The 27,002-nt window shown below is 41.6% G+C and overlaps 1 protein-coding gene across 1 annotated transcript in view; it reads right to left on the bottom strand.

Annotated features, from left to right (window-relative positions):
• Positions 1-1,488: 1,488 nt before the first annotated feature.
• LOC136427458 (potassium voltage-gated channel subfamily B member 2-like) overlaps positions 1,489-27,002 on the bottom strand; it is a 109,612-nt gene continuing 84,098 nt past the window's right edge. The window contains exon 2 of the mRNA XM_066416323.1: positions 1,489-7,160. Coding sequence (XP_066272420.1) covers positions 5,016-7,160 — 2,145 coding nt within the window. The 3' untranslated portion in view covers positions 1,489-5,015. The remainder of the gene's footprint in view (positions 7,161-27,002) is intronic.

The following is a 27,002-nucleotide window of genomic DNA, read 5'->3' as shown; positions in this document are numbered from 1 at the left end:
TTGCAACACTAGTAATCATCCGTTTTATAGTACAACCATCGCAAGATGTTCTGACCCCTCCCACGTCACTGGCAGCTGACATTTCGCGTCAAAGGTGAACACCAGCGGTTGACAACACTAGATATTTAAAGGGGTACCGCTATCCTACAAACATCGGACTCAACGATGGAAATCTAGTAACAAAACATAAAACTTCGCTCTAATAACGTAAAAACTACTTGTGAACGATAAATTCTAATGCCTAGTATTATTCTGGATAAGCTATATCTTTGTACACCCATGTATAGATTATTGGTTGCGTCGTTGTCACATGCTTTGTATCGCTTCATTTTTGCGGCCTTGAAGGGGAAATGAATCGTAGTTTAGCAGGGGCATCAGCTGGTCAAAATGTTACTAGTTCGCGTCTGTGAACCAATATGATTATTAGACGTTTTAGATACTGAACTAGAGGTTGATTGATAGAATTAAACAAACACACACACACAGATGAATAAAGGCAACGAGGGCCAGGAAGATGGTAGGGTCCGAGATAACTCTTGGTATCTTGGTATCTTGGCAACAGAATTCTGGGTAATGAAAATGGCGGCGGTAAAATTCACCTAAAGTGCCGTAAGTTGCAGCAACAAAGTGGCATTTATGATAATTGATCACACATAGAGTCCAATTGCAGGTCAGCAATTTTAAGAAAATAAGTTGTCTTGTAAATGATTGTGTTTAGCAGGAAGCGGATGTGACATTTGTCTTATAAACCAGCCTACAACGATGTAGTGTGATTCTCCCACGAAGCCCTCAGACTGTTCCAATAAGGGACGGAGAGTTTTTGAAATCTCTGGACCTTACCACACTTGTACTTTGTAGTCCGGAGGCTGTGACAATGTAAAAAGTTAACGCAGGGGATGAAAGATTGTTGAGAGATGTCTCTAGCTCTCAGAAAAGTGTCCCTGGGCGGCCGCGAAGTCACTTCCGGTTTGCCTGGAAACCATACCATCGGGGGCTCCCCGATATCTCTAAGGCGCTGGGATTAATGCCCGCCCGCCCAGACAGCTTAGCCGCTCGGGGTGTGGGAATACGGCCTTGGATTAGATTAGTTCGCCCCCTAGTAAAGTATCACAAGATGATAGGACTGGCAGTTCTAATCGAGAAATAGTGCTTCATGATAAAGATGACATACTTTTACAATTATCCAGTATGATGGCTCATCCCTAGACAATTAATCGCCAATACAAAAAAAACACAGGATGGTAATTCCTAGAAGTGAATCAGGGTCTGTGATTTCACACCTTACATCAAGATCCATTTCATGCTACGGACTCTTGTTTCTTTTAACACCCAGAAAAAGCTGTAGTCTACTACAGAAGTAGACTACGATGTGTAGTACTACAGTTAAAAGAACAAGTGTAAATTGGGCCTTAGATTACCAAGTGCATTCCAGTATTCACCCAATAGGAACACGCAAACAGAGAGAAATGAAGACGCTGCCACTTCAAAAAAGGTTTCGTCAACTTTATTTTCTATCCTCAAGTTTGTTTCATTTTACTTGATACATATATGTACATATACAAACTCGTATCCACCCTTATTATGTAGGCAAAGCAAGAGACGCATGGAGGTTTTACATGTGTTTCTAGAACTGTTTGAGTTCCCAGCGATGCATATTTGGCTAGAAGTCAGACGACAATTGATACTATGTGCAGTCAACATTTTTCTATTCAAGGTAGGAAGAAATACGGAATGCCTAAAAGGGCTGTCAAAAGGGCCACGATTCTACTCCTGGCTTATATTATGCTATCGAAAACAAACATAAAACCTAGGACATCACATGCATGTGTTCATTTCTATCACAAATAAATATACATGTACTAGTAAGCAGACTAACGTTACATATCTTATAAATATTCACTTCCGCCATTTCTGTCTACAGATACGGACTGTAGAACGGTTTAACGTAAGACAAACTGTAAACCTAAATGATACGAATAAGCGAAAGTGCTGAGAGGAGCGAATACGTACTGAATACGTGCATCAGGCACTTAAATTATTTTGTTAAATCAGGCGGAAAGTTATTTTACCATGCAGATGTATTCCGTAGATTTTTATATATAATATGTATATTTGGGAGTTCTTGTCGCCAGCACTTACTTTGCGCAACCTTTGCCAATTTTTTGGAAATGATTAACACGTATTGGGAAAACTGTTACGGTAGTTCCAGGTAGGACAAACACGTTCTTTGTGAACTGAAAACAAACAATGAAATGATAATTTATCCGGGATCAATCCAGCGAAAGATTGGCCATCGTCAGTAGTTTTGCCGTGCTTTAGGAATTCCCCCTACAGAAAAAGTATTCCGGCCAATGCAAAATGTTCAGGGCGTTAGAGTTTTGATATCGTATCATTTGCAAACATATTATCATGGGTCTGATATACCGATCGAATTATTTATTTTCAAATAACTGTAACAAACAAACGCGAAAACGCAGACCTGTTTTCCATTCACTGTTGGGGCGATCGATGTGCAAATAAAGTCAAAGTTGCAGAGAGATACTGAATGGGCTAACATGTGCATAGAGATTCTGTCGGATGGATCTATAGCGAATGGTCAAAATCGTTGACTTAAATTCAATGTTTTAGATTTTGGGCAGGTAATGAAACAAAATATTTGACCTATGCATTCTATCATTAGGTATTTGCTGTATTGCGAATACAATAAGGACTTTCGGGGTTTTTTTGCGTCTACAAAAAGCTTTAGAAATTACCTTCGGCAGTGTATATAACGGGTATGTTTGTCCTGGAAGTAAGGGTGTTGAACCAAGTTATGTCTAAGTTGAACATTATAGAATAGGCTCAGTATACATCAAAATCCAAACTCAACGGAATAAGGACTAACGTCTCAATTTTCTGACCTCTTCAGCTGATGGCTATTTTGTTACTGACTTGCGAAGTGTTTGTTAGGAAAGGCAGAGGAATCGTCTGTGATACATATAACGTTATACTGTAACTCACTTTTCCCGCGGTGTTGATGCAAAACAAAGTTATGCAGTTGCGTTCAAATTTTGTGTTGTTAGGTTTGCTGTGTATTGATGGATTTAAAGAAACAGATGATTCACTATTTTCCAAGATGTCAATATAGCACATGCATTTTCGACTTCTTGAACTTCAACTTTGTTCGTCCTCATCAGGGGCAATGTAGGCGGAGGAGGCCCCAGGCTAGGGCGGGCAGGCCTCCAGCCTGTCTCCACTGTGGGATGCAATTCTTTGAAGGCTCGACGTTCCCAAATCCATGGTCAGTTGCAAACATTGGTGTTTAAGAAAAATTTCAATCACATGGTGTTTGCCAAAGGCGTAAAAAAACGACTAAAAAGTACAACATTGACCTTGTAAGTATATAACGTCTCGGATACAAAAAATTCCTCCTTCTCCCGGAAACCTTGCAGCTTGAGATGGTGGCACAAGGAGTGAGACACCCTCGCAAAACTAGGAAAGTTGTGAATAAGCCGGACAACATAGAGAACAAATAGATATGTGCAAGCATAATGGGTGTGTCCCAGCCAATTTTGCGTCTGCTAAATCTCTGTTACCAAGGTGGTTCATATTTTTCTTCTGTCTGAGCGACGTGTATCTAAAACAAGTCAAGCGATACGATCTGATGAAAAATTCGATATATAGTCATTTACAAAGGTACTAATTTCTAAAAAATTTTTGTATACCAGTGCTATAGAATACAGTCTTGGATCAAAGTGCGCTTTACCAGTGAGCTCCAAGTCCTTATGTGTGATACGCTGATACGTCTTCCATAGAAAACAGCACTGCACAGTCATTTTCATACCGAAGCTCCGGTCTATCGGGAGTTTTGTTGACCTAGTGTGCCATCTTGGTTTCACTGATGCCATTTCCGGGCACAAGATTACAATGTTCCTACATAAGTGTTCAGTTCAGTTAACAATCTTGAGTTCATAATCAAATCTTTACTACTAGCATTCAAACATGTGACTGACATACTTGTGTCCAGACGTCTTAGGCTTGTCGTTTCCTCCTGTTTGGTCACCGCTAAACGTGTGGGATTTCATCTGACTGCAAGTCTTGGGCGTACCCGCTTCGAAGTTCACATAGTTCTTCATCGAACCAGCAACTCCTATGGTAGGCTGTGTTTGTTAGATGGCTTCAATACGACCAACAAGTTCAGCTTAACAACGAAAAACGAGCGAGACTTACTTTTTGCTCGCTTCAATTCGTCCCTGTGACATTTGAGCACCAACATCTCGGTACTCCTGTACTGCCAAACTTGTGACATAAAAGTAAAGACTCCAACAGAGATCGCTGAGAGGGACGGCAAGTAATTTCACTTGTCTTAAACATTCTCTTAGAGTTCTACAAAGAGCATTACGCGGTTACATTAACTACAACAACAACAATACGACTGATGACGACGCCGTCGAATAACGACTTCGACAAGTGTTATTTGAAGACGCCAGCAAATGAGGCTGCAGAGTGTCACAGTTCATTGCATCATAATTTGCATAATTTTCTGCAGCAAATGCCTCAATTTCACGGTTTTTCTGACGCGTCTGAAGTATGCTTTCATGTATTTCAAAGTTGACTTTAGAAGATTACTTGTTAGCTATATTTCGTAATGGCCAGTGCTTGCGTTTTGACGGCTCGGGTATGCTTACAAAGAGCCAACTAGAGTAACGTGTTCTCGATATCTCCGTGAGCGGCTTGTGTCATCGGATGCGGCGTGTCGGTGGTCGCACAAGGCGTTCCCAAAAGTCCGTGATATCTGAAATCGCGGCTGTACTATATTTCTGATACAACAAGCCTTTCCCCGTGGTTGAGTATTACTCGAGAAGACTCTGGGAAAACATACTCCAAGCCCGGACCACTAAGGCACCAGTCAGTTACCTGATATTGCATCGGAAGAATTATGCTACATACACTGCCTTTATATTTGCAAGCACTGGCCAACGTTGCATTAAAAAAAAAAAAAGTCACGTGGTCGCCACTTTTGTTGCACACGCGTGTTAGCACATGGTCTCCATGTCCCCCATATCGTCGTCATTAATAGGCCCAACCTGCACCGCGAGTTTGGGCGGTCCTTGCGTCACGTGATTAGCTACGTTACCATTTTTGTCGCTACTTGACGACGAATCTTGGTTACCATTAGGCAAAGGTTCGCCAGAGGAGGTGACGTCCTTCGACGTATTTTCAATTTCGTTCTGAACTTCACTTGTCACATCAGGTGTACTCAAACCCTTCAGCTCCACATCCGGATCGGCTCGTTGCGCAAAGAATTTTACCCTGCTAGGATTTCTCTTCGGCTCATCTTCGACCTCGCTCGGAGAAGATTGTAAGGGACTGTCTGGCACGCTAGATCGCAAGTTTTCGTCGATGTTTCCCACACTCCCTGATGTCGTGCTGCCGTTGCGGGCACCTGTTTCTTCACAACTGGACGTTGAGGAGCGCCTTCCAACGGTGGGGACTTTCTTTTTAGGAAGTCCGTTGCCATGGCGACTCCTCAACCCCATTTTGCCGAGTTTTTCTTTCAGGCGCATCTTTGCTGTCTTTGTCTTCTGTTTGGGAGAGGAGGAACTGTCCGTATCGGATGCCGCCTCCGTGTTGTTGCTACTAACTCCGCCAGGAGGCTCTGTGGCTTGTGTTTGGTCCTGCTGTGGCTGGTATAGGGGGCTAGGTTGAGGGGTCAAAACAGGAGGTAGCGGAGACGGAGGGTACGCCTTGATCGGCACTTGTAAGTTTGAAGGACTGAGAATGATCTGTGGCGCGGGTGGCGCACTGTGAGTCCGCACCATCGGAAGCGGCGTCCGCAGCATTTCCTCGTCCTCGCTGATTCGCACCTTAGCTTTAACCCGCTTTCCTCTCACTCCTTGTTTCAAGAGGCTTTTTCTAGACCCATCCTTAAGTTGCAACTCCTCAAATGAATAAGATGACCTCCCACCGTCACTGTATGAGGCCATAAGCGGAGGATGCGCCCTCTCAGTACTTAAAGAGTTCCTCAAGAGGTCTTCTCTCCCCCTTGCTTCAGCCAACAGAGTATCTGTTTCATTAAATTCTGTCGTACAACTGGCAAAACTTTCGTTGTCGCTTTCTCGCTCCCTGTCCTCCCCTTCAACTGGACTGGTGCACACCCCATACGGAGGGGGATGCGTGTAGGCCAAGTCGTGTGGGTTTGCCCTTTGGGTGGGTGTAATACGGCCCCCGGGGGCGTCATAACCCTTCCCGGCGGTGTCGGGGCAGAAGAGCTGCCTCTTGTCCGTCCCGCTGGGGGTGTGGATTTGTGACACAGCGTCGTGCATGGAGCTATCAGGACTGTTTGTTTGTGTGTCCACCACCACGTCCTGCAGCTCCATACTTCTCTGGAAAGCGTCCCTTAAGTTCATGGAGACGATGCTACCGTTGCGCTTGGCCCTCTCTAGCGCTTCTCTGCGCTTGATGGCCTTTTCTTGTCGCTTTTGCTCCTTATAGAACTCGGAAAAATTGTTCACAATGATTGGAATAGGTAATGCGATCACCAACACGCCGCACACACAACACAGGCTGCCCACGATTTTCCCGAGTAGCGTCGTTGGGTAAATATCACCGTATCCGACCGTCGTCATAGTGATACCGGCCCACCAAAATGCCTCTGGGATACTCTTGAACTGTGGATTTTCGTCCTTCTCAGCGAAGAAGACCAAACTAGAAAAAATCATAATGCCGATGGCAAGAAAAAGAATCAGTAGTCCGAGTTCTTTGTAGCTCCGTCTCAGCGTATAACCGAGAGACTGCAGGCCAGTAGAATGCCTGGCAAGTTTCAATATTCTCAAGATCCGCATGATTCGAAAAATTTGCACCACTCTGCGGACGTTCTGGAACTGCATGACGCTGCGATTTGACTCCGTCAGAAAGATCGTGACGTAATACGGCAAGATAGCAGTCAAATCGATGATATTCAGGGGACCCTTGAAGAATTTCCACTTGTTTGGGGAGGATATGAAGCGAAGAAGGTATTCCATCGTGAACCATGCAATACAGACTGCCTCGACATGTGCCAGCGTAGGGTTGTCCGTCATATGATTGAACTCGTCTCTGTACTGGAGGCTGGGGAGAGTGTTCAAGGAGAGGGCGATCGTCGACAGGACGATGAACAGGATGGAGATGATGGCTAGGATCTGGAACGAAAAAAAACACACGAAGTTAGACGCCAAACAAAGAAAGCAAATGGCTTTGGGGCAATTTGGTAAGACGCATAAGCAGCAAAATGCCTTGAATATGTTGCATGTGAAAGCCTATGTAACTTCAGAGTCTGGACCTATACAGATAGTCAATATAGACATTCATAGCTGGAGGTAACGATCTAATAAAGGAGAATTGGCCAACAGTTCACATGGTCGCAGTGGAAACCTCGGACTTTGAAATATCCTGTCGCAATTGAACCGGTAGTAGATCTAGGCCCCGACCGGGCTCTGAAGCAGGGGAAACACGTACACCGGCTGTCGTGGTCGAAATTAAAAGTTTCCTTCAAACGTTAACTGCCCTGTAGGTTGTCTGTGTACGCAAGCACCGCTGTTCGTGGCTATGACGGTCTGGCCGCAACAAGCGGGATCAGATGTCAGGCAATATAGTGGCGCCGGGGTGTTCCTACTCTCCAAGCAGAGTGAGAGGTTCAGCTCTGGCTGTTTTTTGACGTGTTGTTAGATGCTTAACTTCTTTGGCTTGGCGACCTAAAGAAAACGGGACAAAATAGAAAGCCCGACAAAAACGCCTAATTTTAACACGTCAAAAACCAGCTGGAGCCGAACCTCTGCTTGGAGAGTAGGGTGATCCCGCGGGCACCTGGGTAGCTTTCGTTAACTTTGGTCCGTTTATCGATAGTCACCGTCACGTCAGATGCCCCGTCGGTGTATCGGGGTGTCAACTTGAGTGTAAAGTGTCGACTCTTCTCTCAGCCCGTTCGCGTGTTTAGGGTCCCTGTCGCATGCCAGGCGAGCCACGGCCAGACATCTGGCAGGCTCCTTGCGGGGCTATTTATACAAGTACTCCTCAAATCGTCTTCATTCACTGCCTCATTTCCGTATTAGGAAGTGAAGGTGAATATGTTACATACAAGGAAAAAGACAAGAAGAACAGAAGCCGAAGATACCGCCAAAACCATAGCCTGGGTGCCATCCTAGATTACTACCGGAGCTCATGCGTTCGCTACCCTGAATAAAACTATTTTGTAAAGATTTTTTTCAGGGTAGCGAACGCAGGAGCCCCGGTAGTAATCTAGGATGGCACCCAGGCTACCAAAATCTGCCAAACACGTGCAGCAACCTGCACTCTTCTTTTCGGCGACGCATTAGGGGTGGAACATATAAAACAGTACTACGATCATTTTCAATTTTGAAAAAAAAAGCACGAATGTATTCCCCCCAGGGACTTGGTTTTAAGGTAGTTTTCGGCTGTGTGTAGACAGTAGTATTCCTATGTTCTTATTTATGATTTCTGTGTGTTAGCTAGCAAGTTAGAGCGCAGGACGGTGTCCATGATACGGCTGATTGAGTTTATTTTTTGAGTTGTTAAACTTTTCTTTTGTTTTTGCTGTGCCCTAATTGTGACCTAAAGCCCCATCGGAGAAGGAAAACTCGGCGTAGGGCTTGCAACCCAACACGTATTATTTGCAGTAGAATCTGTAGATATGTCCAGACACGACACAGACCTCCATGCACCTGCCCTGATGCCTGCGATTGATTGATTGATTGATTGAGTGATTCAGCTTTGTTGTTTATGGCCGGAAAAAGAAAGGCCATTGTTGATTTGTATGTGAAAAAAACATTTCGGCAAACTTGCTACCTAAGGCACAGAAATTGGCTGTCATTATTTGATGTTCAAATATGCTTTTCTGTTTCTGATAACATATAACAATATGTTAATTCCTCTTATACTGATAAGATTCAACTAGGAATAAATTGAAATATCAAAGCTTGAAATTGATGTTTAAAATATGTTAGGGGGGGGGGGTAACTTAGAACGACGTGAACACAATTATTGAATGACATATTGAATGACTCAGTTGCAAGCAGCTCATCGATAACAAATTTGTTTGAAAAAAGCCGAAAGGGTCGTGACTGTTGATATTGGCAGTAACTATTAATTTACTAGTACAAGACGAACGATCCACACAGTTGCCAACATCTTTATTTCATCAACCAAGTTATACATCAAGCATACATTCGTCACATCTGAACCGTGCAGAACGGTACAAAGAGAATGTTCTTTACATGTGGTTTATAACTTTGCTGTACGTTTATAACAATGAATTCTGGTGAGATACTCAAGCGAAAACATGCTTTGTAATACAGTTTTTCCCTTAACAAATCGATTAATGGTAATTGATACCAAAGAAATTCTAGAACTATAGCTTGACTACATTGATCCCCGTAAGTGTTGCTAAGGTGACTGTATTAAACTTGAAAGCTACTGTGGCTGTTAATCCGATTTCCGTCCAAGTTCAACTCTTTCTTGTGAATGTTGTCTTTGTTGTCATGTAGAGCTGAAAGAAACAATGTTAAACAGATTAGTTTAGCCATGTTACATGTTTAGCCATGTTGACGTCAACAGCCCCGATCACCTATTCTCCAAGCAGAGGTTTTGGTCGGGGGGTTGTAGTGGCGGTTTTTTTTATTTATTTTGAGCCCAACATAACATACTGTTGGGCGCAACATATTGTGTTCGTAAGGTTTCTTTCTCCTGTCAAATCTTGTAATCGACGCAGCTCGGTCGTCCCTGTACCAACTGAGCTTAAATTTGGTATACAGGTAGAGTGGGTAAATACCCTGGGACCTTTCTTTTTCATTTTTCCGATATTGACCTTGAAAGTGATTTTATTGAGGTTTTTGTGACCAAAAACGTACATTTTGGCCTCCTGTGCTCTGGAAATACATCCAAATGACCTGAAATTTACTATGGGGGTACATTGAACGAATATTCAAAGAATCCCATTCGCACTTTTGGCATACAACACTTCAAAATACGATTTTAGAGGGTATTTTGGGGGAGAACATCGGCTATTTTCCTCCTATGGGGTCACTGACCTTTAGGTCACATCTTTATTCATCTGGCCAGGTGGACTAATTCGGTCAGCCAATGAGGGAGCGCGTTGTAACACGGATTTATCAAGCTCAACCTGATTGGTTAAAATAGTCAACTCAATTAGGGGCATACTCTGACAGGTACAGCACAACTTCACTACTCCCTGGCTCCCATCCTTGCGCTGTTATTGTTGTGTCCTACTGAAGTTAAGTGCAATTGAGAAGGTTCAAAACTTTTCTGGTGGTATTTTTCGACACACACGGTGTTTTTCTTATTTTTACACTGCATGGAAACAAAGATTTCCACAAGTTTGCAAGCTTGGACACTATGGTGAAACCTGACATTTCCTCGCTATGTACACGAATTTTCTACCCCTTTGTCACCAAGATTGGACACCAGTGCACACAATAGTGAACACAAAGTGTCCAAAGTTTCCCACCTAGGAAACATCCCGTGTCGGGACGTTGACAATAACATCAACAACTAGAGTTCCACGAACACATCATCTTCGCCAAATAATCAAGGCTTATCATGGAGAGTGATTAATATTTACATGCTTATCACCCCCTGCAAATTTGATCATGCACCATACCATTTGGAAGTTATGATGGGGCGAATGAGTCCAGTCTAGAAAGGGTTAAAAATCATTTGGTGGTACAGGACTAGTATATGTGTCTAGTGTGCTGATATACCTTATAACTGGTCATGAAAAAATATGAGTATGTTGATATTATATGGGCCACAAAGGTTCGATATTGCAGTGTTGTAAGTTGAAAGTGATGATGAAATGGCACAGTCACTATATATATATGTAGAATAAATCTTTATTCCATATCATACACATCTTGAAAGACATAGTACATGTGACTTTTCCGCACCTAGCAGTGGTGCAGTTATTGGTGCAGTGTACTCTCCAAGCAAAAGAGTGGGTCTGGCTGGTGTTTGACGTGTTTTTAGGTGTTTTTGTCAGGCTTTCCATTTTGGCCTCTTTTAGTTATGTCGCCATAACCGTGTTGAACGAAAATGCCTGGACTGAACACGTTAAAAACCAGCTGGACCCACACCTCTGCTTGGAGAAAAGTGGGTGCCTCATCTGTTTATTCATTTGACCTACATGTGCGTTTATGCAAGGCCATCTGTTTACATGACCTGAAACTGTCACATGTCCCATAATGAAATGCAGTGGGTTAACAAACTTTCCTTACTAATTATGCAAATAAGCTCCTGATTTGCATAATTAGTCATTGATTATGTTAAGTACCATCTGAGCTCTCTACATACCAAACATCACGACGATCTGTCGACCCCTTCTCAAGTTATTCATGTCCGAATGTCAAAACAAAATCACCCATTGCAGTTCTTAACAAGCCGCTAGGGGGCCCAAATTTACAGAACTTACTCTCTGTGGCATGAACTATCTACCACACAAAAATCATGACCATAGCACTTTCAGAAAATATGCCCCAAAATTTTTAAGCTCCGCTGCAGTACCTAAGGTACCCGCTAGAAGGCCCATTATCGAACTTGACCTTCCTTTCTGTAAACCCTACGCTTCCACAAAATGTCATACAGATCCATCAACAGCTTCTCGAGTTATGCTGGCGACATACAAATACACATCCACACAAAGCCCGCTGCAGTGCCGACGGAAAATGCCAGGGGAACCATTTTTAAACTTGACCTCCGTTTTTACAAAATCTACACACCTGCAAAAAATCCTGAAGATCCATTAACGTTTCCGTCACTTTTTTGCCTACATACAAACACACAAAAATGCAAAGTCCGCTGCAGTACTGTTGAAAAACGCAAGGTGAACCATTTTCGAACTTGACCTTCCTTTGCACAACCACTACACACCTACCAAAAATCATAAAGATTCATTGAAGCTTTCTTGAGTTATGCCCCTGACATACATACGGTCCCACCCAACAGATTTTTCAACCGAAAACATTATCTTCTCCGAGTACAAGTACTCGGCGAAGATAATAACAATAGAGAGTTGTGAAATGCGTTAAAATTTACCTTGAGCAAGGAGGCCCTTGCTTTGAGTAACTGTTTAAAGTTTTTGGCTAAAAATGACGTAAACGATTTCAAATACCAACATTGCAGACATACAACAAACGTTAGCCTCTATGCCACAGTCGCTTTTTGCATGGGGAGGGAAATGGGCGAAACATGTTGCATTTGCTCCCGCAAATGTTGCCTTTCTAGTTAACATTGCCTCCCGTAACGGGAGGCAATGTTAAAAAAAACCGGCCACTACTACCCCCCGACCTAAACCTCTGCTTGGAGAATACCGATCACCTTCTTCCATGACAACATGTAAACATGTATAAATTTGTATCATTTTTTAGATGATTAGATTGTCAAATGCCATCTATACAATGTCAATGTACAATATAATGGATTAAACCAGCGCACCATCGATCCTCCTCCCCAACTCCAAGCCAATCATGGGTTTGGTCTGTTTTTTAAGTACAAAATGTACCTAGTCAAAAATACTTTGGTATTGGAAGATCAGTTTTTCAACCAACCATCTCAATCCAGTATAAGTATGTTTACTACATGGGCTTGTTATAATGAATGAATGAATGAATGAATGAATGAATGAATGAATGAATGAATGAATGAATGAATGAATGAATGAATGAATGAATGAATGAATGAATGAATGAATGAATGAATGAATGAATGAATGAATGAATGAATGAATGAATGAATGAATGAATGAATGAAGACCTTTATTGTACACACATACCCACTGGGTTCAGTACAGGTCACAACAGAAAACATAACAGTTTGCAAAAGCATATATATATATATATACACAATGAAAAGCTAGCACTAGTCTAATGATTACGTTAATTTGGCCTCTTCTCGCTTCTAAGTAATATTGTAAACATAAGTACAGATGTGTTTGATAATAGAGGGTTTATCTAAAGCCATTAGACATTAGAAATATGAATTTTTCCGCGATGCCAAGACGAATGAAATGGGGAAACCTACATTGAACTAGTTTATAATGGAAACTGAAACTTTACAAGAAAAAAAACTTGACGGGAGAGACAACTGGTAACAATGAGTTATGTCACCTGTTTTGTCTCCCCTCCGATATTGTACTGGTGAAGTAAAATAAAGACAATGAATTTAGATTGTAGGTAACAGACAATGTTCTCTCTGCAAACTGTTTGAACAGGCTCCATGTAACTTGTCCTCCTGACAGGTTGCCAGGTTTCCCTTTATCCTCTCATCCTTCTTATATCGCAACTCCTTAAAAAAAGCCAGATGGCGAATTACTCTCAACTTTGGTCTTAAAGCAGTTTCATGCATATGTCTCTATTGCATGGTTGTCAGAACGTGTTAAGGATCGATATTGTTGTGTATGATATTTAGGGGTAAATGGAAAACAACATAAGCCTGTTTGATGCTTTCTTACGGTTGCGCCGTTCGACTATACCCTCATGGCCTCAAAAGCATTTCCAAACTAGAGTTCCACGACCTCATACCTTCGCCAAATGATTTTAACCTTTATGACTGATGTCTTAGGAGTGTTTCTCATCAATTATAAATCATACCAGTTGATTGTCTTAAAATATAACATGTCCAAAGTAAGAGCTTAACAAATTATGAGCTCAACAAAGAAGGTTACGCTAATATTTTTCATTAATTATGCAAATGAGGCCCTTATTAGCATAATTTGATTCAACGATGTTTACATTCACATAACGTCCCGATGCCAAAACAAAGTATAGAATGTATGAAATTGCCGTCATTTGCCAGTGTGGAATTAGAGAAGTTACTCATTAAGTATGCAAATTAGCCCACATTAGCATATTTTCTATCTATAAACATTTTTCCCTTCCTCAGTTACAATTTGAATAGTCATATCATGGAACAAAGCGGATTTTTAAAGTTGCCTCATTAATTATGCAAATTAGAATCTGATTTGCATAATTATTGTCCAATCATACTAAGCATCACACAAGCTATCTACATACCAAAAATAATGACCATCCATCAAGGCCATCTTGTTATAGTATTTTCTCATTAATTATGCAAATGAGGTCTTCATTTGCATAGTTCATATCAATTAATATTTCTCTCTTCCTCAGTTACATATGTCACATGTTTGAGAGTCCTATCATGGAATTTGGCGGATGTATAAACTTTCCTCATTAATTATGCAAATTAGATACTGATTTGCATAAGAGGTGTCTAATCATGTACATCATCACTCAAGCTATCTACGTACCAAAAATCATTACCATCCATCAAGCCCTTCTTGAGTTATTCCCTTTCAAAGTCAGACGCAAACCTGCTCCTGCAGTTCCAAAAAAGCCGCTAGGGGGCCCGAACCCACACCACTTACTCTCTGTCCAAAGATCTATCTACCACTCAAAAATAAGTTCCATAGCATGTCCAGAACACGAGATATCAAACCAGGAAGTTCCGCTGCAGTACCGTAAGAAGCCGCTAGGGGGCCCAAAATCTAATCGTTTTTAGGTCTCATCAAAACCTACCAACATACCAAATGCCAAGACAATCCATCAAGGCGTTCTTGAGTTATTCTGTGCCACTACAAACAGACAGACAAACGCTACCCTCTGCATAACCTTCTCGGCGAAGGTAATCAATGGCTAGACATGTCCTTTATACCAAACATGTAGAAAGTCCATTTGTCTTCTAGGCATTTCTTATTACACATGATCTTATCCTTAAACACAAATGAAAAAAAAATTCCGTGACCATTAATGAAAATCAGTGCACATTCATGGGTTATTGAAATGCTTCCTCGCATCAATTGGAGGAAAATTGACGTCACGAACGTCTCAGACAGGAGCGAAGGGCACACTCATACACTGAAAAACATGTCTGTTCTTTTATATCTACCATATCCGAAAGTAGAATTTAATTAAAGATAGTCATATTCTTTTGTTTTGTTGTGACCTGTTCTTAGCCAAGTGTGGCAGAAATGTGCAATAAAGGTCATTCATTATCTTAAGTATGGGGCTTTGCGCCAGGAGAGGATTGATAAGATACACCACACTCCGTTGTCGCGGGGTAGGATCAAAGAGGCGAACAGTTATTTGCCCCAAGTAGGGTTATAAGTAATTTGTCCCAAGAGAAGAATAGAAAGGAACAATCTGTCTCCACACTGGTGGGGAAATCTGAAACTCACCGCGTTCAGGACATTTGGGTAGGTTGAACTGAACTGCATGTTATGAATTTGAAGATTGTCAGAAACATCTATTTTAACCCGTACTTAAGAGTTTTGCACATGTAAACGACGAGTGCAGAAAGCAGGGCAAGTAAAGTCTAACCCGGTCAAATGTAAACAAGCTAATTAATGCACCCTGTTACTCCACGAAATAACGGGGTGACCAAACAAAGAAACGGCATGTCTACTTGTACATAGCATGCATCGTGCAACAGGATCTGACCTGAAACTTTCATACTGACCTTCGCTAACGGTTTGGTTCGTTAGGAGGTGCTGGCCGTTTCGACTGTCGGCTGAAGGTCGATGTTGATGCCACGGAGCCGCAGGTGCCCGTCTTTTTGTTTGTCCCAGCTTTGCTTGATGGGGAGTGCCGAGCCGCCGTCCCCACGGTGGTGTTGGTGGCTAAGTTGATATACGTAAGCCGTGGCTAGCCTCATTTGCAGGTTTCCCGGGTGGCGCCGGCGTTGATTTGGGGGGGGGGGGGGGGAGCGACGCATGATTCGCGATTTTCAACTTATCCGGACCTGGGGGACCGTATCTGGTTGGGGCCCGTAACCGCCGCTATAGCAGCAAAATCGGGCCTATCCTAACTCGAACGGAGAGCAAAAAGACAAGCGATCTAAACAAGGCATCAAACTTCTTCACTGTTATCCACTATGTGTGGTTGCGTTGGTTTTAAATAAAAATAGCGCTGCTGTGGGCGGTAGGCTCCGCCCTACATGCTGTGTGCGGTTGGTTCCGTCCTGCTGTGGGGGGTACGCCCCGCCCTTCATGCTGTATGCGGTTGGTTCCGTCCTGCTGTGGGCGGTAGGCTTTGTCGTTTGTTGACATGGTTGAATCCCTCCCTTACCTGTATGTCAACTCAATCTATACGAATATGTTTTAAGTACTTTAACCAAGCTGTGTATCGGATCCGGAGCGCATAGCTATCCTGTTCTGTGCAGGTTTAAAGGAGCATTCCAGTCCAGAAGCGGGTATCATTTTCTGAAAGATTATATTCTTACCTTCGCCGAGAAGGTTATATTTTCGGTTACGCCTCAGGGAGAGCCTAATGATTTAGTATTGTGTGCAGCCTGCAAGAGTTCTAGGAATTGTACAGGAATGTGTCAACAGGAATTTCAGTCCAAAGGACGGTAACTCAAGAATGCCTGGACGGATTGTCTTTTAGTGGTAGATAGCTATTGGGAGGGAGAATAAGTCGTGCAGCTTTGGGCCCCTAGCGGTTTACTTGTAACTGCAGGAGCTGATTTATTTCAAACTTTGAAAGAGAATAATTCGAGAAGTGTTTGACGGATCGTAATGATTCTTATCATGCAGACAGCTTAAGTGATGATTTACATAATCATATGCTAATTATGCAAACTAGATGCTCATTTGCAAAATTAATGAGAAAAGTTTATAAATCCGCTGCATGCAATTATATGACTCTCAAACACATGGCATATCGGTGCACGCACCAGTTCTTCCGCGACAGTGGTCCATGGTAGTCCGCGACAAAAAAGGGACGAAAGGGTTTCGAGGGCCTGGGTTTGAGTTCACATTTCTCAAAATGTGCTTCGAACTGACATTAGATACTAACATGGCCGAAAAGCGTATGAATTGGTGTGTTTTGGGTGGAAATGGCGTTTCGATCCGAGCCTTACTTCCGGATAGTCCGCGACAAAAAAGGGACGAAAGGGTTTCGAGGGCCTGGGTTTGAGTTCACATTTCTCAAAATGTGCTTCGAACTGACATTAGATACTAACATGGCCGAAAAGCGTATGAATTGGTGTGTTTTGGGTGGAAATGGCGTTTCGATCCGAGCCTTACTTCCGGATATCCATACGCGTTGAAGGTAAACTGCCTCTTTGACCCAGATTGACCTTTGTTGCGTTCTTTTGGCCGTGTTGCATTACCTCGCGCGTCGGGTTATTGTGAAAATCACAGTGGTAGGATTTTCTTTATAATGGGCTTGATTATACCTTGGAGTTTTCTCTTTCTGACACTAACAGTCATTTTCGTGTCAAAAAATTTTGTGATGTATTTAGTTCCACGGGAAAATGCCAAATTTTGCGCCTCATTTTTGACGGAAAAATACTTTTTCCCTCTTATATCTACTAAAATTACAAAGGTTGAAGAAACCGAAACTCGGGTTTTCTTGTAGCTAGAGGGATAGCCTTCATTCCCATTCACAGTTGTTTTGGCTCAGAAGTATTTCCTGGAAGAGACGGTCGCTAGACTTAGGGGTGTGCAAACTCGAATTGAGACCCAAAATAAACTAGGGGGTGCCCCCATATGTAGATAAACATATCTATAGATATCAATCATACAAATTGATACCTAATTTGCATAATTGATAACAAATTACTATAATTCCATCGTAGTCAATGATAGGGATTTCGTTCTTGCAGCCTTTGGAAGTAAAAGTCACCAAGGGATTCTTGTTACGAGTTTCCATCCCTTTCTAAGCAAAGTCACATCAAACCTGTTCCAAATCATTTCCTTACAAGACTTTGGAAGTTAAGTAAATTTTATACATAGTTACCTTCGCCGAGAAGGTTATGCAGAAGGTAGCGTTTGTATGTATGTATGTTTGTAAAGACCAGCATAACTCGAGAAGGCTTAAATGGATTGTCTTGATATTTGGTGGGTGGGTAGGTCTTGATGAGACTTGGAAATGATTAGATTTTGGGTCCCCTAGCGGCTTGTTACGGTACTGCAGCGGAACTTCCTGTTTCGATATCTCGTGTTCTGGACAAGCTATGGAACTGATTTTTAAGTGGTAGATAGATCTTTGGACAGAGAGTAAGTGGTATAGGTTTTGGCCCCCTAGCGGCTTTTTTGGAACTGCAGGATCAGGTTTTGGTTCAGACTTTGAAAGGGAATAACTCAAGAAGGGCTTGATGGATGGTTATGATTTTTGGTAAGTAGATAGCTTGAGTGATGATTTATACATCCGCCAAATTCCACGATAGGACTCTCAAACATGTGACATATGTAACTGAAGAAGAGAGAAATATTAATAGCTATCAACTATGCAAATGAAGACCTCATTTGCATAATTAATGAGAAAATACTATAACTCAAGATGGGCTTGATGGATGGTAATGATTTTTGACATGTAGATAGCTTACGTGATGCTTTGAATGATTGGACGACAATTATGCAAATCAGATTCTTATTTGCATAATTAATGAGACAATTTTAACAACCAACTTTGTTCCGTGATATGACTATTGACATATGTGACATTTGTTACTGAAGAATTTGATACATAAAAAATATGCAATTGTAGGCCTAATTTGCATAATGAATGAGAAACTACTATAATTCCATACAGGTAAATGATGGCAATTTCATACTCGTGTCATTTGGAAGCTATGTGAATGTGAACATCGTTGAATCAAATTATGCTAATAAGGACCCCATTTGCATAATTCATGATAAATGTTACTTTGTTAGCATAACCTTCTTTGTTAAGCTCATACTTTTGTTTTTTAGGTGAAGAAGATCAACTGGTATGAGTTATAATTGATGACAAACACTCCTGATACGTCATTCATAAAGGTTAAAACCATTTGGCGAAGGTATGAGGTCGTGGAACTCTAGTTAGACATAAATCATGCATATGATGGCTTCATTTACATAATTCATGAGTACAATAGCGTTTTTGCTAAGATGAGACTTTCATACTTTGAACAACGTGTTATTTGGGTAGAGAAGGTGATCACCTGATATAATCTATGCGAATGAGGTCCTTATTTGCATGTGATCTGAGTTGTAAGAAAGGAAAACATTAACAGAGACCACCGTTGTCATGGCAATGTCTTTTTACGTTGCCAATCTTGTTTTATTTTTTATAGCGTAGAACTGCGTTGATTTCAACTACGAATTAGAATCAACCAGGTCCCGTTCAAGTTCAAAAATGGCCCGACAGCCACCCGAAAGTGAAGAAAAACGCGTCATATTGTGACCTAATCATAAGGAAGGCCAATGAAGGTGCGGAAATTACGAAGATGGAGGAAGGGGTGCAGTGATTTAGAAAAATGAGTAAAGACCAAGAAATGTCATCTTATTTCTTTTTTTCTTCATTTTATCAATCTTTGGGATGAAGAGCAGATGACGTCTACCATTTATTGTTCGATATCCCTACACAGGAAATATTTGTTTATGCATGGTAGAAGCGCGGACATCCGTACGCTATCTGCCACGTACTAGTAAACCATTTCCAATTTTTGGTTTTTTAATTTATTGGTATTCTCAAAGAGAAATTTGCAAACCACCATTGTTTTATGGGAGCTACATGCATTTTGCTATGCGTCTTTTACTTATTTTATAAACTTGTGATAAAATGTGTTCTAAGATTAAATGCACTGTAGCATCCAGTACGCATGCAGCAAGTAGCAAGAAGGAACATTGCACTTTGTGGTGCCCGATCGATGAAATTATTATGAAGGTCGCTGCGAAATTGACCATAGCGAATAAACAGCAACCCGCGGACACTGATAAAACTGACGGTGGAACGAGTCCGGAGGATGATTACCGGAAATTCTACTTCCAGTCAAGGAGACATATTCATTCCCTGAGTATGAATTAAGCAGCAATTGAGCATATCTTTTAAGTCCTTAGATTTCCAATATCAATTCTTCAGAAAGGTGATCATTGTAAGATCACCTTGGAATAGAAATCTATAGTTTGAAACGGCCGCAAGGTTTCCCTTGTATCGTACAAACATAGACTCATAGAACAAGAACTTAAACTAGTGATACGACTTGAAGAAAATGGGAACGTTACGTTTCGACTAAGCTGTTCATAAGACATTGTGTGCATGAACGTATTTTGGATCATAAAAAGTACTTTAGTAAAAGGTGCATGCTGATGTCGCTTACTAGCTAAACTTTATAATAATAATAATAATAACTTTATTGCACAACAATTGTACAAGGTACAAAGTATGGCATTCACTGGTACATAGATAACATTCTATTAGGCTAACCAATCTATCTAATACAATAATATGTGGTAGTCTATCTTATACAATATGGTGAAGTAGTCTATCTTATACAATATGGTGTAGTAGTATGGGATGACAATGGGACTTAACAATCATTGGAGGAGTTTCTTACGTCTAGACATTCTTTGATATATTTCCCAATGTATACCATGCATGGGTTGCCACATGTCATTATGTACTTAAATTTGCTGTTCAAGTTTATTGAGATAAATCCTGGTAAATCCGACGATAGCATTGAGTATAGTGAATTACGCATATCGAAATATTTGGGACATACAATCAAAAAGTGATATTCGTCTTCAATTACCTCTGGACAAAATGGGCAAACCCTCTGGTTGATAGGAAGTTTTTGAAATCTCCCCGTTTCTATACTTAATTTATGACAGCCAATTCTGAGTTTTGTGATTGCTCTACGTACGTCAAGGCTCTTAATGTTTGAAAGGTAATTTTCTTGCTTATAATTCTTGTTTAAGGTAGAAAGAAAAGAAAGTTTGGAATTGTTTCGAATAGCGCAATGCCAATTTTGTATATAAATATCTCGTAGACGTTGTCGTAGCTGAGTGTTGATTATATCTATATGGTATGACTTCGGGTTCAGCCATATATGTCCAAAACCGTGGTAGTTGAGGATAAGATCTATTCTTCATTACAACTACTAACAGTTAAACATTAGATAATTCAAGTCAACATAGTCTTATAATGTCACTTAATATGTATGCAAAACCCCGGTACATATGTCCACAATCTAGGTGTAAAGAGAACTTAATCCAACGTTAATGTCAAATTAACGTTTCCACAACTTATCAGATCATGAAGCCTCCCTCGGATAGGACGTTAAATGGAGGTCCCGTGTTAGGGGAGAGCCACACCCCGCGCACGTAAAAGAACCCACCACATCTTTCGAAAAAGAGTAGGGGCATGCCCCGGTATGCGATGGTCCAAATCCTTCTGTCTGGAGTTGGTGATTCACTACAAATCACCCGGATGGAGGCCTGGCGAACCTCCGTCTCGTATCAGCCATACGGTGATTTACACCATTCACCCAAAGGAGGCCTGGCGAACCTCCGTCTCGTATCAGCCATACGGTGATTTACACCATTCACCCAAAGGAGACCTGGCGCATCCCCGTCTTGTATCAGCCAGCGAAAGGGTATGTCACCCCACAAGGGGCTGTATAACCCCGACGGTGCACGTCGCACGTAAACACGTCACACGTAAGCACGTCGACTACCTACCTACCTACCTACCTACCCATCATGAAGCCTTCAGGACCAGATGTCATTATCGCCAAACCTTCGAGTAGAGTTTGATATATGTGCGGCAGAATTGTCCACGATGTATCAGGCGAAATTACCGAACTGGATTAGGTAGATAGTATAAGTCATTATCGGCAAGATTTCTGCTGCCCTGCCGGTCCCAAGGGTTACGCTGTCTCGAGCCGCCCACGTCCCCAGTCACTTTCCATTAATCTGTTATCGATGACCAGGGAAGAAGCGGTTGAAGAACACCCCCCCCCCGCAAGGCCCACATTTACCACAATCAAGGCTAAGAATGTCTACATAGAATTGTCTCAAAATCATGTAACATTCGTCTTTATTTGTTGACCGTGGTACTTTACAACGGCGTCACACTTTAAATTCTCTTGATTCTCGAAATTATGCTTTGTTTCTGATACCTTTTTTTTAGTTTCCAAGTTCACTTCTCTATGATAACGTTTTGGTCGTGGCCGGTAACATGCCTGCTACACTACATGTACGTCACGCCGAATATTTTGCTTTGGACGGTATAATCTATTTCTAGACACACAACTACCAAGGCTAATGTGGGGAAAACATTGGAAATTTTGATCCATTTAAATACTCTGACACAACGTTGACAGGGTTGATTTAAAAGTTTGAAAATTTGAACGAGGTTGACTTCCCCAAAACTGAAAGTTGTAGATAGTATTGTCTTGATTATCCAAGGGATCTTATCTGATTGAAACTTCCTTGGATTATTTGACTTTTTAATGAATGAATGAATGAAGACCTTAATTGCACATTTCTGCCACACTTGGCTACGTACAGGTCACAACAAAACAAAATACAAGTACAGTTAACGGATATGAAAGAATATGACTATCATTAAATAAATTCTACTTCTCGCTTTTCGGTTATAGTAGATATAAAAGAACAGACGTGTTTTTCAATGGGAAGGTTGTCTGGTCGCATTAGGAATATGAATTTTTGTACAGTACTTAAATGTGTGAAGTAGGGAAATAGGTTTTCTACAAGCTTATACAGTTAATTTCTTTCTTTGGTATATCTGAGTCATTCTGCATGACGGTTTGATAACCTTCCTAGGAAAACCAGTACAGAAAAAGTTTGAATTCTCTAACAGTTATTATGGTAATCTGTCCATGCTATTGTTCTAGGCAATACGATCGATCTAATCCTTTTATGAATTCAAGTGGTTATGGGGGTCAATTCACTCCTGAACCTGCTGGGCAGCTCACAGTAGGAGCACTCCCTTTACGACTTGCCCCGGGCAAGGACTTCGGCGGTTTAACTGGTCATGTTCCTATTACCAGGAACGCAAGGATGACACACACACATCTGGTGTGTCTGAACTGGTCTATTCACTTCATCCCCTACATACTAGTACCAGACTGACCCCAGTACACATAGAGACCCAGTGCGCATGTGCACCAGTACAATTGACGGGAGGTCTAACGCTTCTTACCAAGATTGGAAGCAAATTGTCAACAAGCGTTGCAGTTTCCAATCTTAGACACAGAATCAACAGTGGACACACGAATTTGTCATCAGTAAATCCAGACGTTGTTGGCATTTAGCATGATGACAGAATTGAATTTTTTTAGCCATAGGACACAATCCTCCGTGAGATGATTATGGTGCCTGCAGTGTGGCTAAGGCGTTTGATACCCTCTAACTACCTACATGTCAACATTGTGACACATTCATCAAAAGGATCTGGATTTATAGGTGCGAAGACACAGACCCAAACAAATACACGTTGTTCAAAGTATGAAAGTCTCATTTTAGCATTAGCTCATAATTGATGTAAATGAGACTCTGAGTTGCATGATTTATACCTAGTACTAGTAATGTTCAACTTTGATAATGGTTGTTTCTTTCAACTTTACTTAACTTCTAAAGACTGAAAGTCCCATCATTTACCATAATTACGGAATAAGACTAATCACGCAAATCGCCGAAATCGCCCTGAGTCGCATTCCCGTCACACCAGGGGTCGAATGAGCGCGAGTTGTAAAATCGCGTCCAACAGCTTGATCAACGGCGGACACGTTATTCGATTGTCACCACTCTTACTGTTGTGTTCAATGACCTTCTTGTACTTCATCTTGAGGGTTTTCACCTTTAATAATGCGGCATTACTTCCATGTTTTCGCGTATTTGGCCAACTCAGGCAGTCGCCACTTCAGCGTACACGCTCTGGTTTCGGGGGGATCCCTTGAGTTTCTTCTGAATCCCAACATCCCCGAAGATGGCCATCAGTACATGCGTTTTCGTCATTCCATACGCCAAAATCGCCGCCCGATTCTGATATATTTCCGCCGCATTCGGCGTAATATTCCAACAAGCTAGGAGATAATCGAACATCGTATAATGAGCGGAAAGAGCGGAGTTTGCAGATGACCCCTTGACCCATGACCGGGTCAATGTGCAAAGTAAAGCGCCCAATGCGATTTCAAGCGTTCATACTAAGTCGGAATGCAGGCAAATCGCGAGTAAACCACCTCCGGAGGTGGTTTCGTGACAATGCGATTCGGGCGATTTCAAATGCAATTTTGAGCGTTCATACTAAGCCACATTATCGCGATTTCGGCGATTTCAGCTATTAGGGCGATTTGCGCGGTTTAGTATGAACGGGGTCTGAGTAGAGTTGTTTAAGGAGGGGGTAACGTAACATGACCAGTTAACGTCCGATTTATTCAAAACGTACGTATTTATCTTAAACCCGCGCGGAAAGAGCCAAATTCTAAACCCATGGGCAGAAATATCAGCTCTTCTAAAAGGAAAAATGCATGGTCTGTAAGTTTTTCTCCGCCTATTTAACGCCATGAAAGCATGTATTTATACTGAGGTATATGATGAAGAATTGTGCCAGGGTAACCCATTATCGTCCACCTCAGTATTTTCCCTTCTAGCGCTATGCTTGAAGAACATAGACCAGAAAAAAATACACAGTAACTGTCCAAAGTAGTCTACAGACAAATGATGGTAAAATCACGTGGTCTGTCCCGCCACTTGCTTAACGCGATGGAAAAAAACAATGTTTATCCGTGAATTTCCCCGACATGCGCGGCACGTGGTAAACGCATGGCCATTATGTTTTCCGGTACAAAAATTAACCTCCGGTGCGGGGGTCGCTAGGTTGTATCAAACATTCCTAAAACTGGTAAGAGTTTCAAACCTCGAATCACCATGGATATTGAATATCAAAGAAAGGTTTAACGTCAGCTACTTTTAAAAGACACTAGCTATCGGGTTGGGGTTTTGTGCGCGTGAGAAATTTGCGCGTGAAAAACTTGCGCGTGAAAAATTTGCGCGTGAAAAAATAAAGTTCAAGAAATGCTTCAGAAAATGTATACTGCACATTTTCTGACACATTTTAAAGAAATTTATTTTTTCACGCGCACATTCTTCACGCGCAAAGTTTCACGCGCAGAAAACCCGTTCCCTAGCTATCGTGTAAGTTAGATAGACATGATGAAGTTCGCGGTGTCGAATTACATATGAAATACGTTATGCGTGACGCCTCCCTGCAACTTGCTCTTACTGGTCCAGGAGTTTATTCTGTTATGTCGCTGGACGTAAACCGTTTTCATTGTTTTGTATAATAGAGAGAGATGGCTAAGGATCATACTTATGACGTTCTTTATTGCTCATGAGAACAGGCTTTGGCATAATACACCGCTCGCGACATGTGGACATGAGCCAAACCGAACCTAAATAGATTCTGCACGTAAATAGGTCATGTTACGTTAGATGTAGTTGCAGTGAGAGCGTAATGTTTTCGGTCAATGTTGAAGCGTTAGGCTCCGCATAGCATTACCTTGTCGGTGGGCATCAGCGCCCGGTTTTTGACAAGCAGCCGTTCGTATATCTGTGACAGGGTTCCCAGTAATATCCAACTGTATTGGCTGCATGCATAACAGCTGCATGATATTTAGTAACTAAGAATTAAAATGCCCTCCTTTACTTCCCTGTTCACTTTCAAGTTTACCAGTTTCACACACCAGTAACGAAAGTCTCCTTGAGTGCCCGATCTATTTTCTTTTTCAATTCGTTTTTGTCCTGAGCATGCATGCAACCAATACAGTGGAAAACCTGTCACAGATATACGTACCCTGCTTTACACGTGCCATCTCTGCCCTACTAGTGCTGTTTTTTGCCCAGGCGCATCCTTGGACATTCATACCTGCCAGACACCCCAGCCCGGCATGTACACTTTCTTCTGTGGGCCCAAGGTACAAAATGCTGTTCGGTTGCAAAATGGTACAATGTAGTTTAATATTTAACAGTGCAAACGATGTGCCAAACTAATATATAATTTACCTTGAATGTTTATGTATTGCAATGAACTTGAATCGTTGAAAATGCTAATGACTAAATCAATGATTATAACACAATATCGAAAACGTATGCTGGCCCTTATTGTATTGTATTAGTAATTATGATGTTAAGTCTTATTCTATACTTCCACTCTGTGTTATGTTAACGAATTCTTGCCATACCTTGTACCATGCCGTGCAATAAAGTTCTTCCACACAACACTTCGGTGTTACGGTGAGTGGGAGTCGCAAAGCATTATGGGGGGGGGGGTTTAGTAATAAACGGTACAGTCTACCTGCCCTGTCTACCTGGCCTGGCTCTTTCTTATGTGGGCCTAAGATACAAAATGCTGTTCGGTTGCAAAATGATAAAATGTAATTCAAGATTTAACCGTGCAAACGATGTGCCAAACTAATATATAATTTACCCTGAACGTTTGTGTATTGCAATGAACTTGAATGGTTAAAAATGCCTTGCTAAATACACAACACTTCGGTGTTTCGGTGAGGGAGAGTCGCAAAGCATGATGGGGGGTTTGCGGAAAATGCGGTATAGTCTACCTAGCCTGTCTACCTGGCCTGACTCTTTCTTTTGTGGGCCCAAGATACAAAATACTGTTCGGTTGCAAAATGTTACAATGTACAGTTTACCTTAAACGTTTATATATTTCAATGAACTTGAATCATTAAAAATGCCTTGCTTAATTGCACAACACTTCGGTGTCTCGGGGAGGTAGAGTCGCAAAGCATGCCGGGGTTTTTCGGAAAAGGCTGGGCTGTCTGCCTGGCCTGCCTAGCTGGCCTGTCTACCACGTCAGGCTACTTAGATCCCCCCCATTCATATCCCCACAATTGGTCAGACACTTTCTCCGTTGCTTTAACGTATAAAAAGAACTACAAACATACAATAACATAAATTGAACTGAATCTAAAAACAGTTTATTCCATATCAAACTTCATAAAAACTGAATAAAACTTAATATAACGTTAGTACTTCAACTCAACCGATGACTAGTAACGTTACCATTGTCCAAAACTGTTCACATGCACACAACCATACTGTACCATACTGAGCAGACTGACAGCTCTTATACTCATTTCACAAACTATACTTAAACTATTTCATCCCCACCATAATGATCTCGCATGGC

This window comes from Branchiostoma lanceolatum, chromosome 2 (genome assembly GCF_035083965.1).
Source record: "Branchiostoma lanceolatum isolate klBraLanc5 chromosome 2, klBraLanc5.hap2, whole genome shotgun sequence".
NCBI lineage: Eukaryota > Metazoa > Chordata > Leptocardii > Amphioxiformes > Branchiostomatidae > Branchiostoma > Branchiostoma lanceolatum.
Note: the sequence above shows the minus strand (reverse complement) of the source record. Positions and strands in the feature narration are given on the sequence as shown.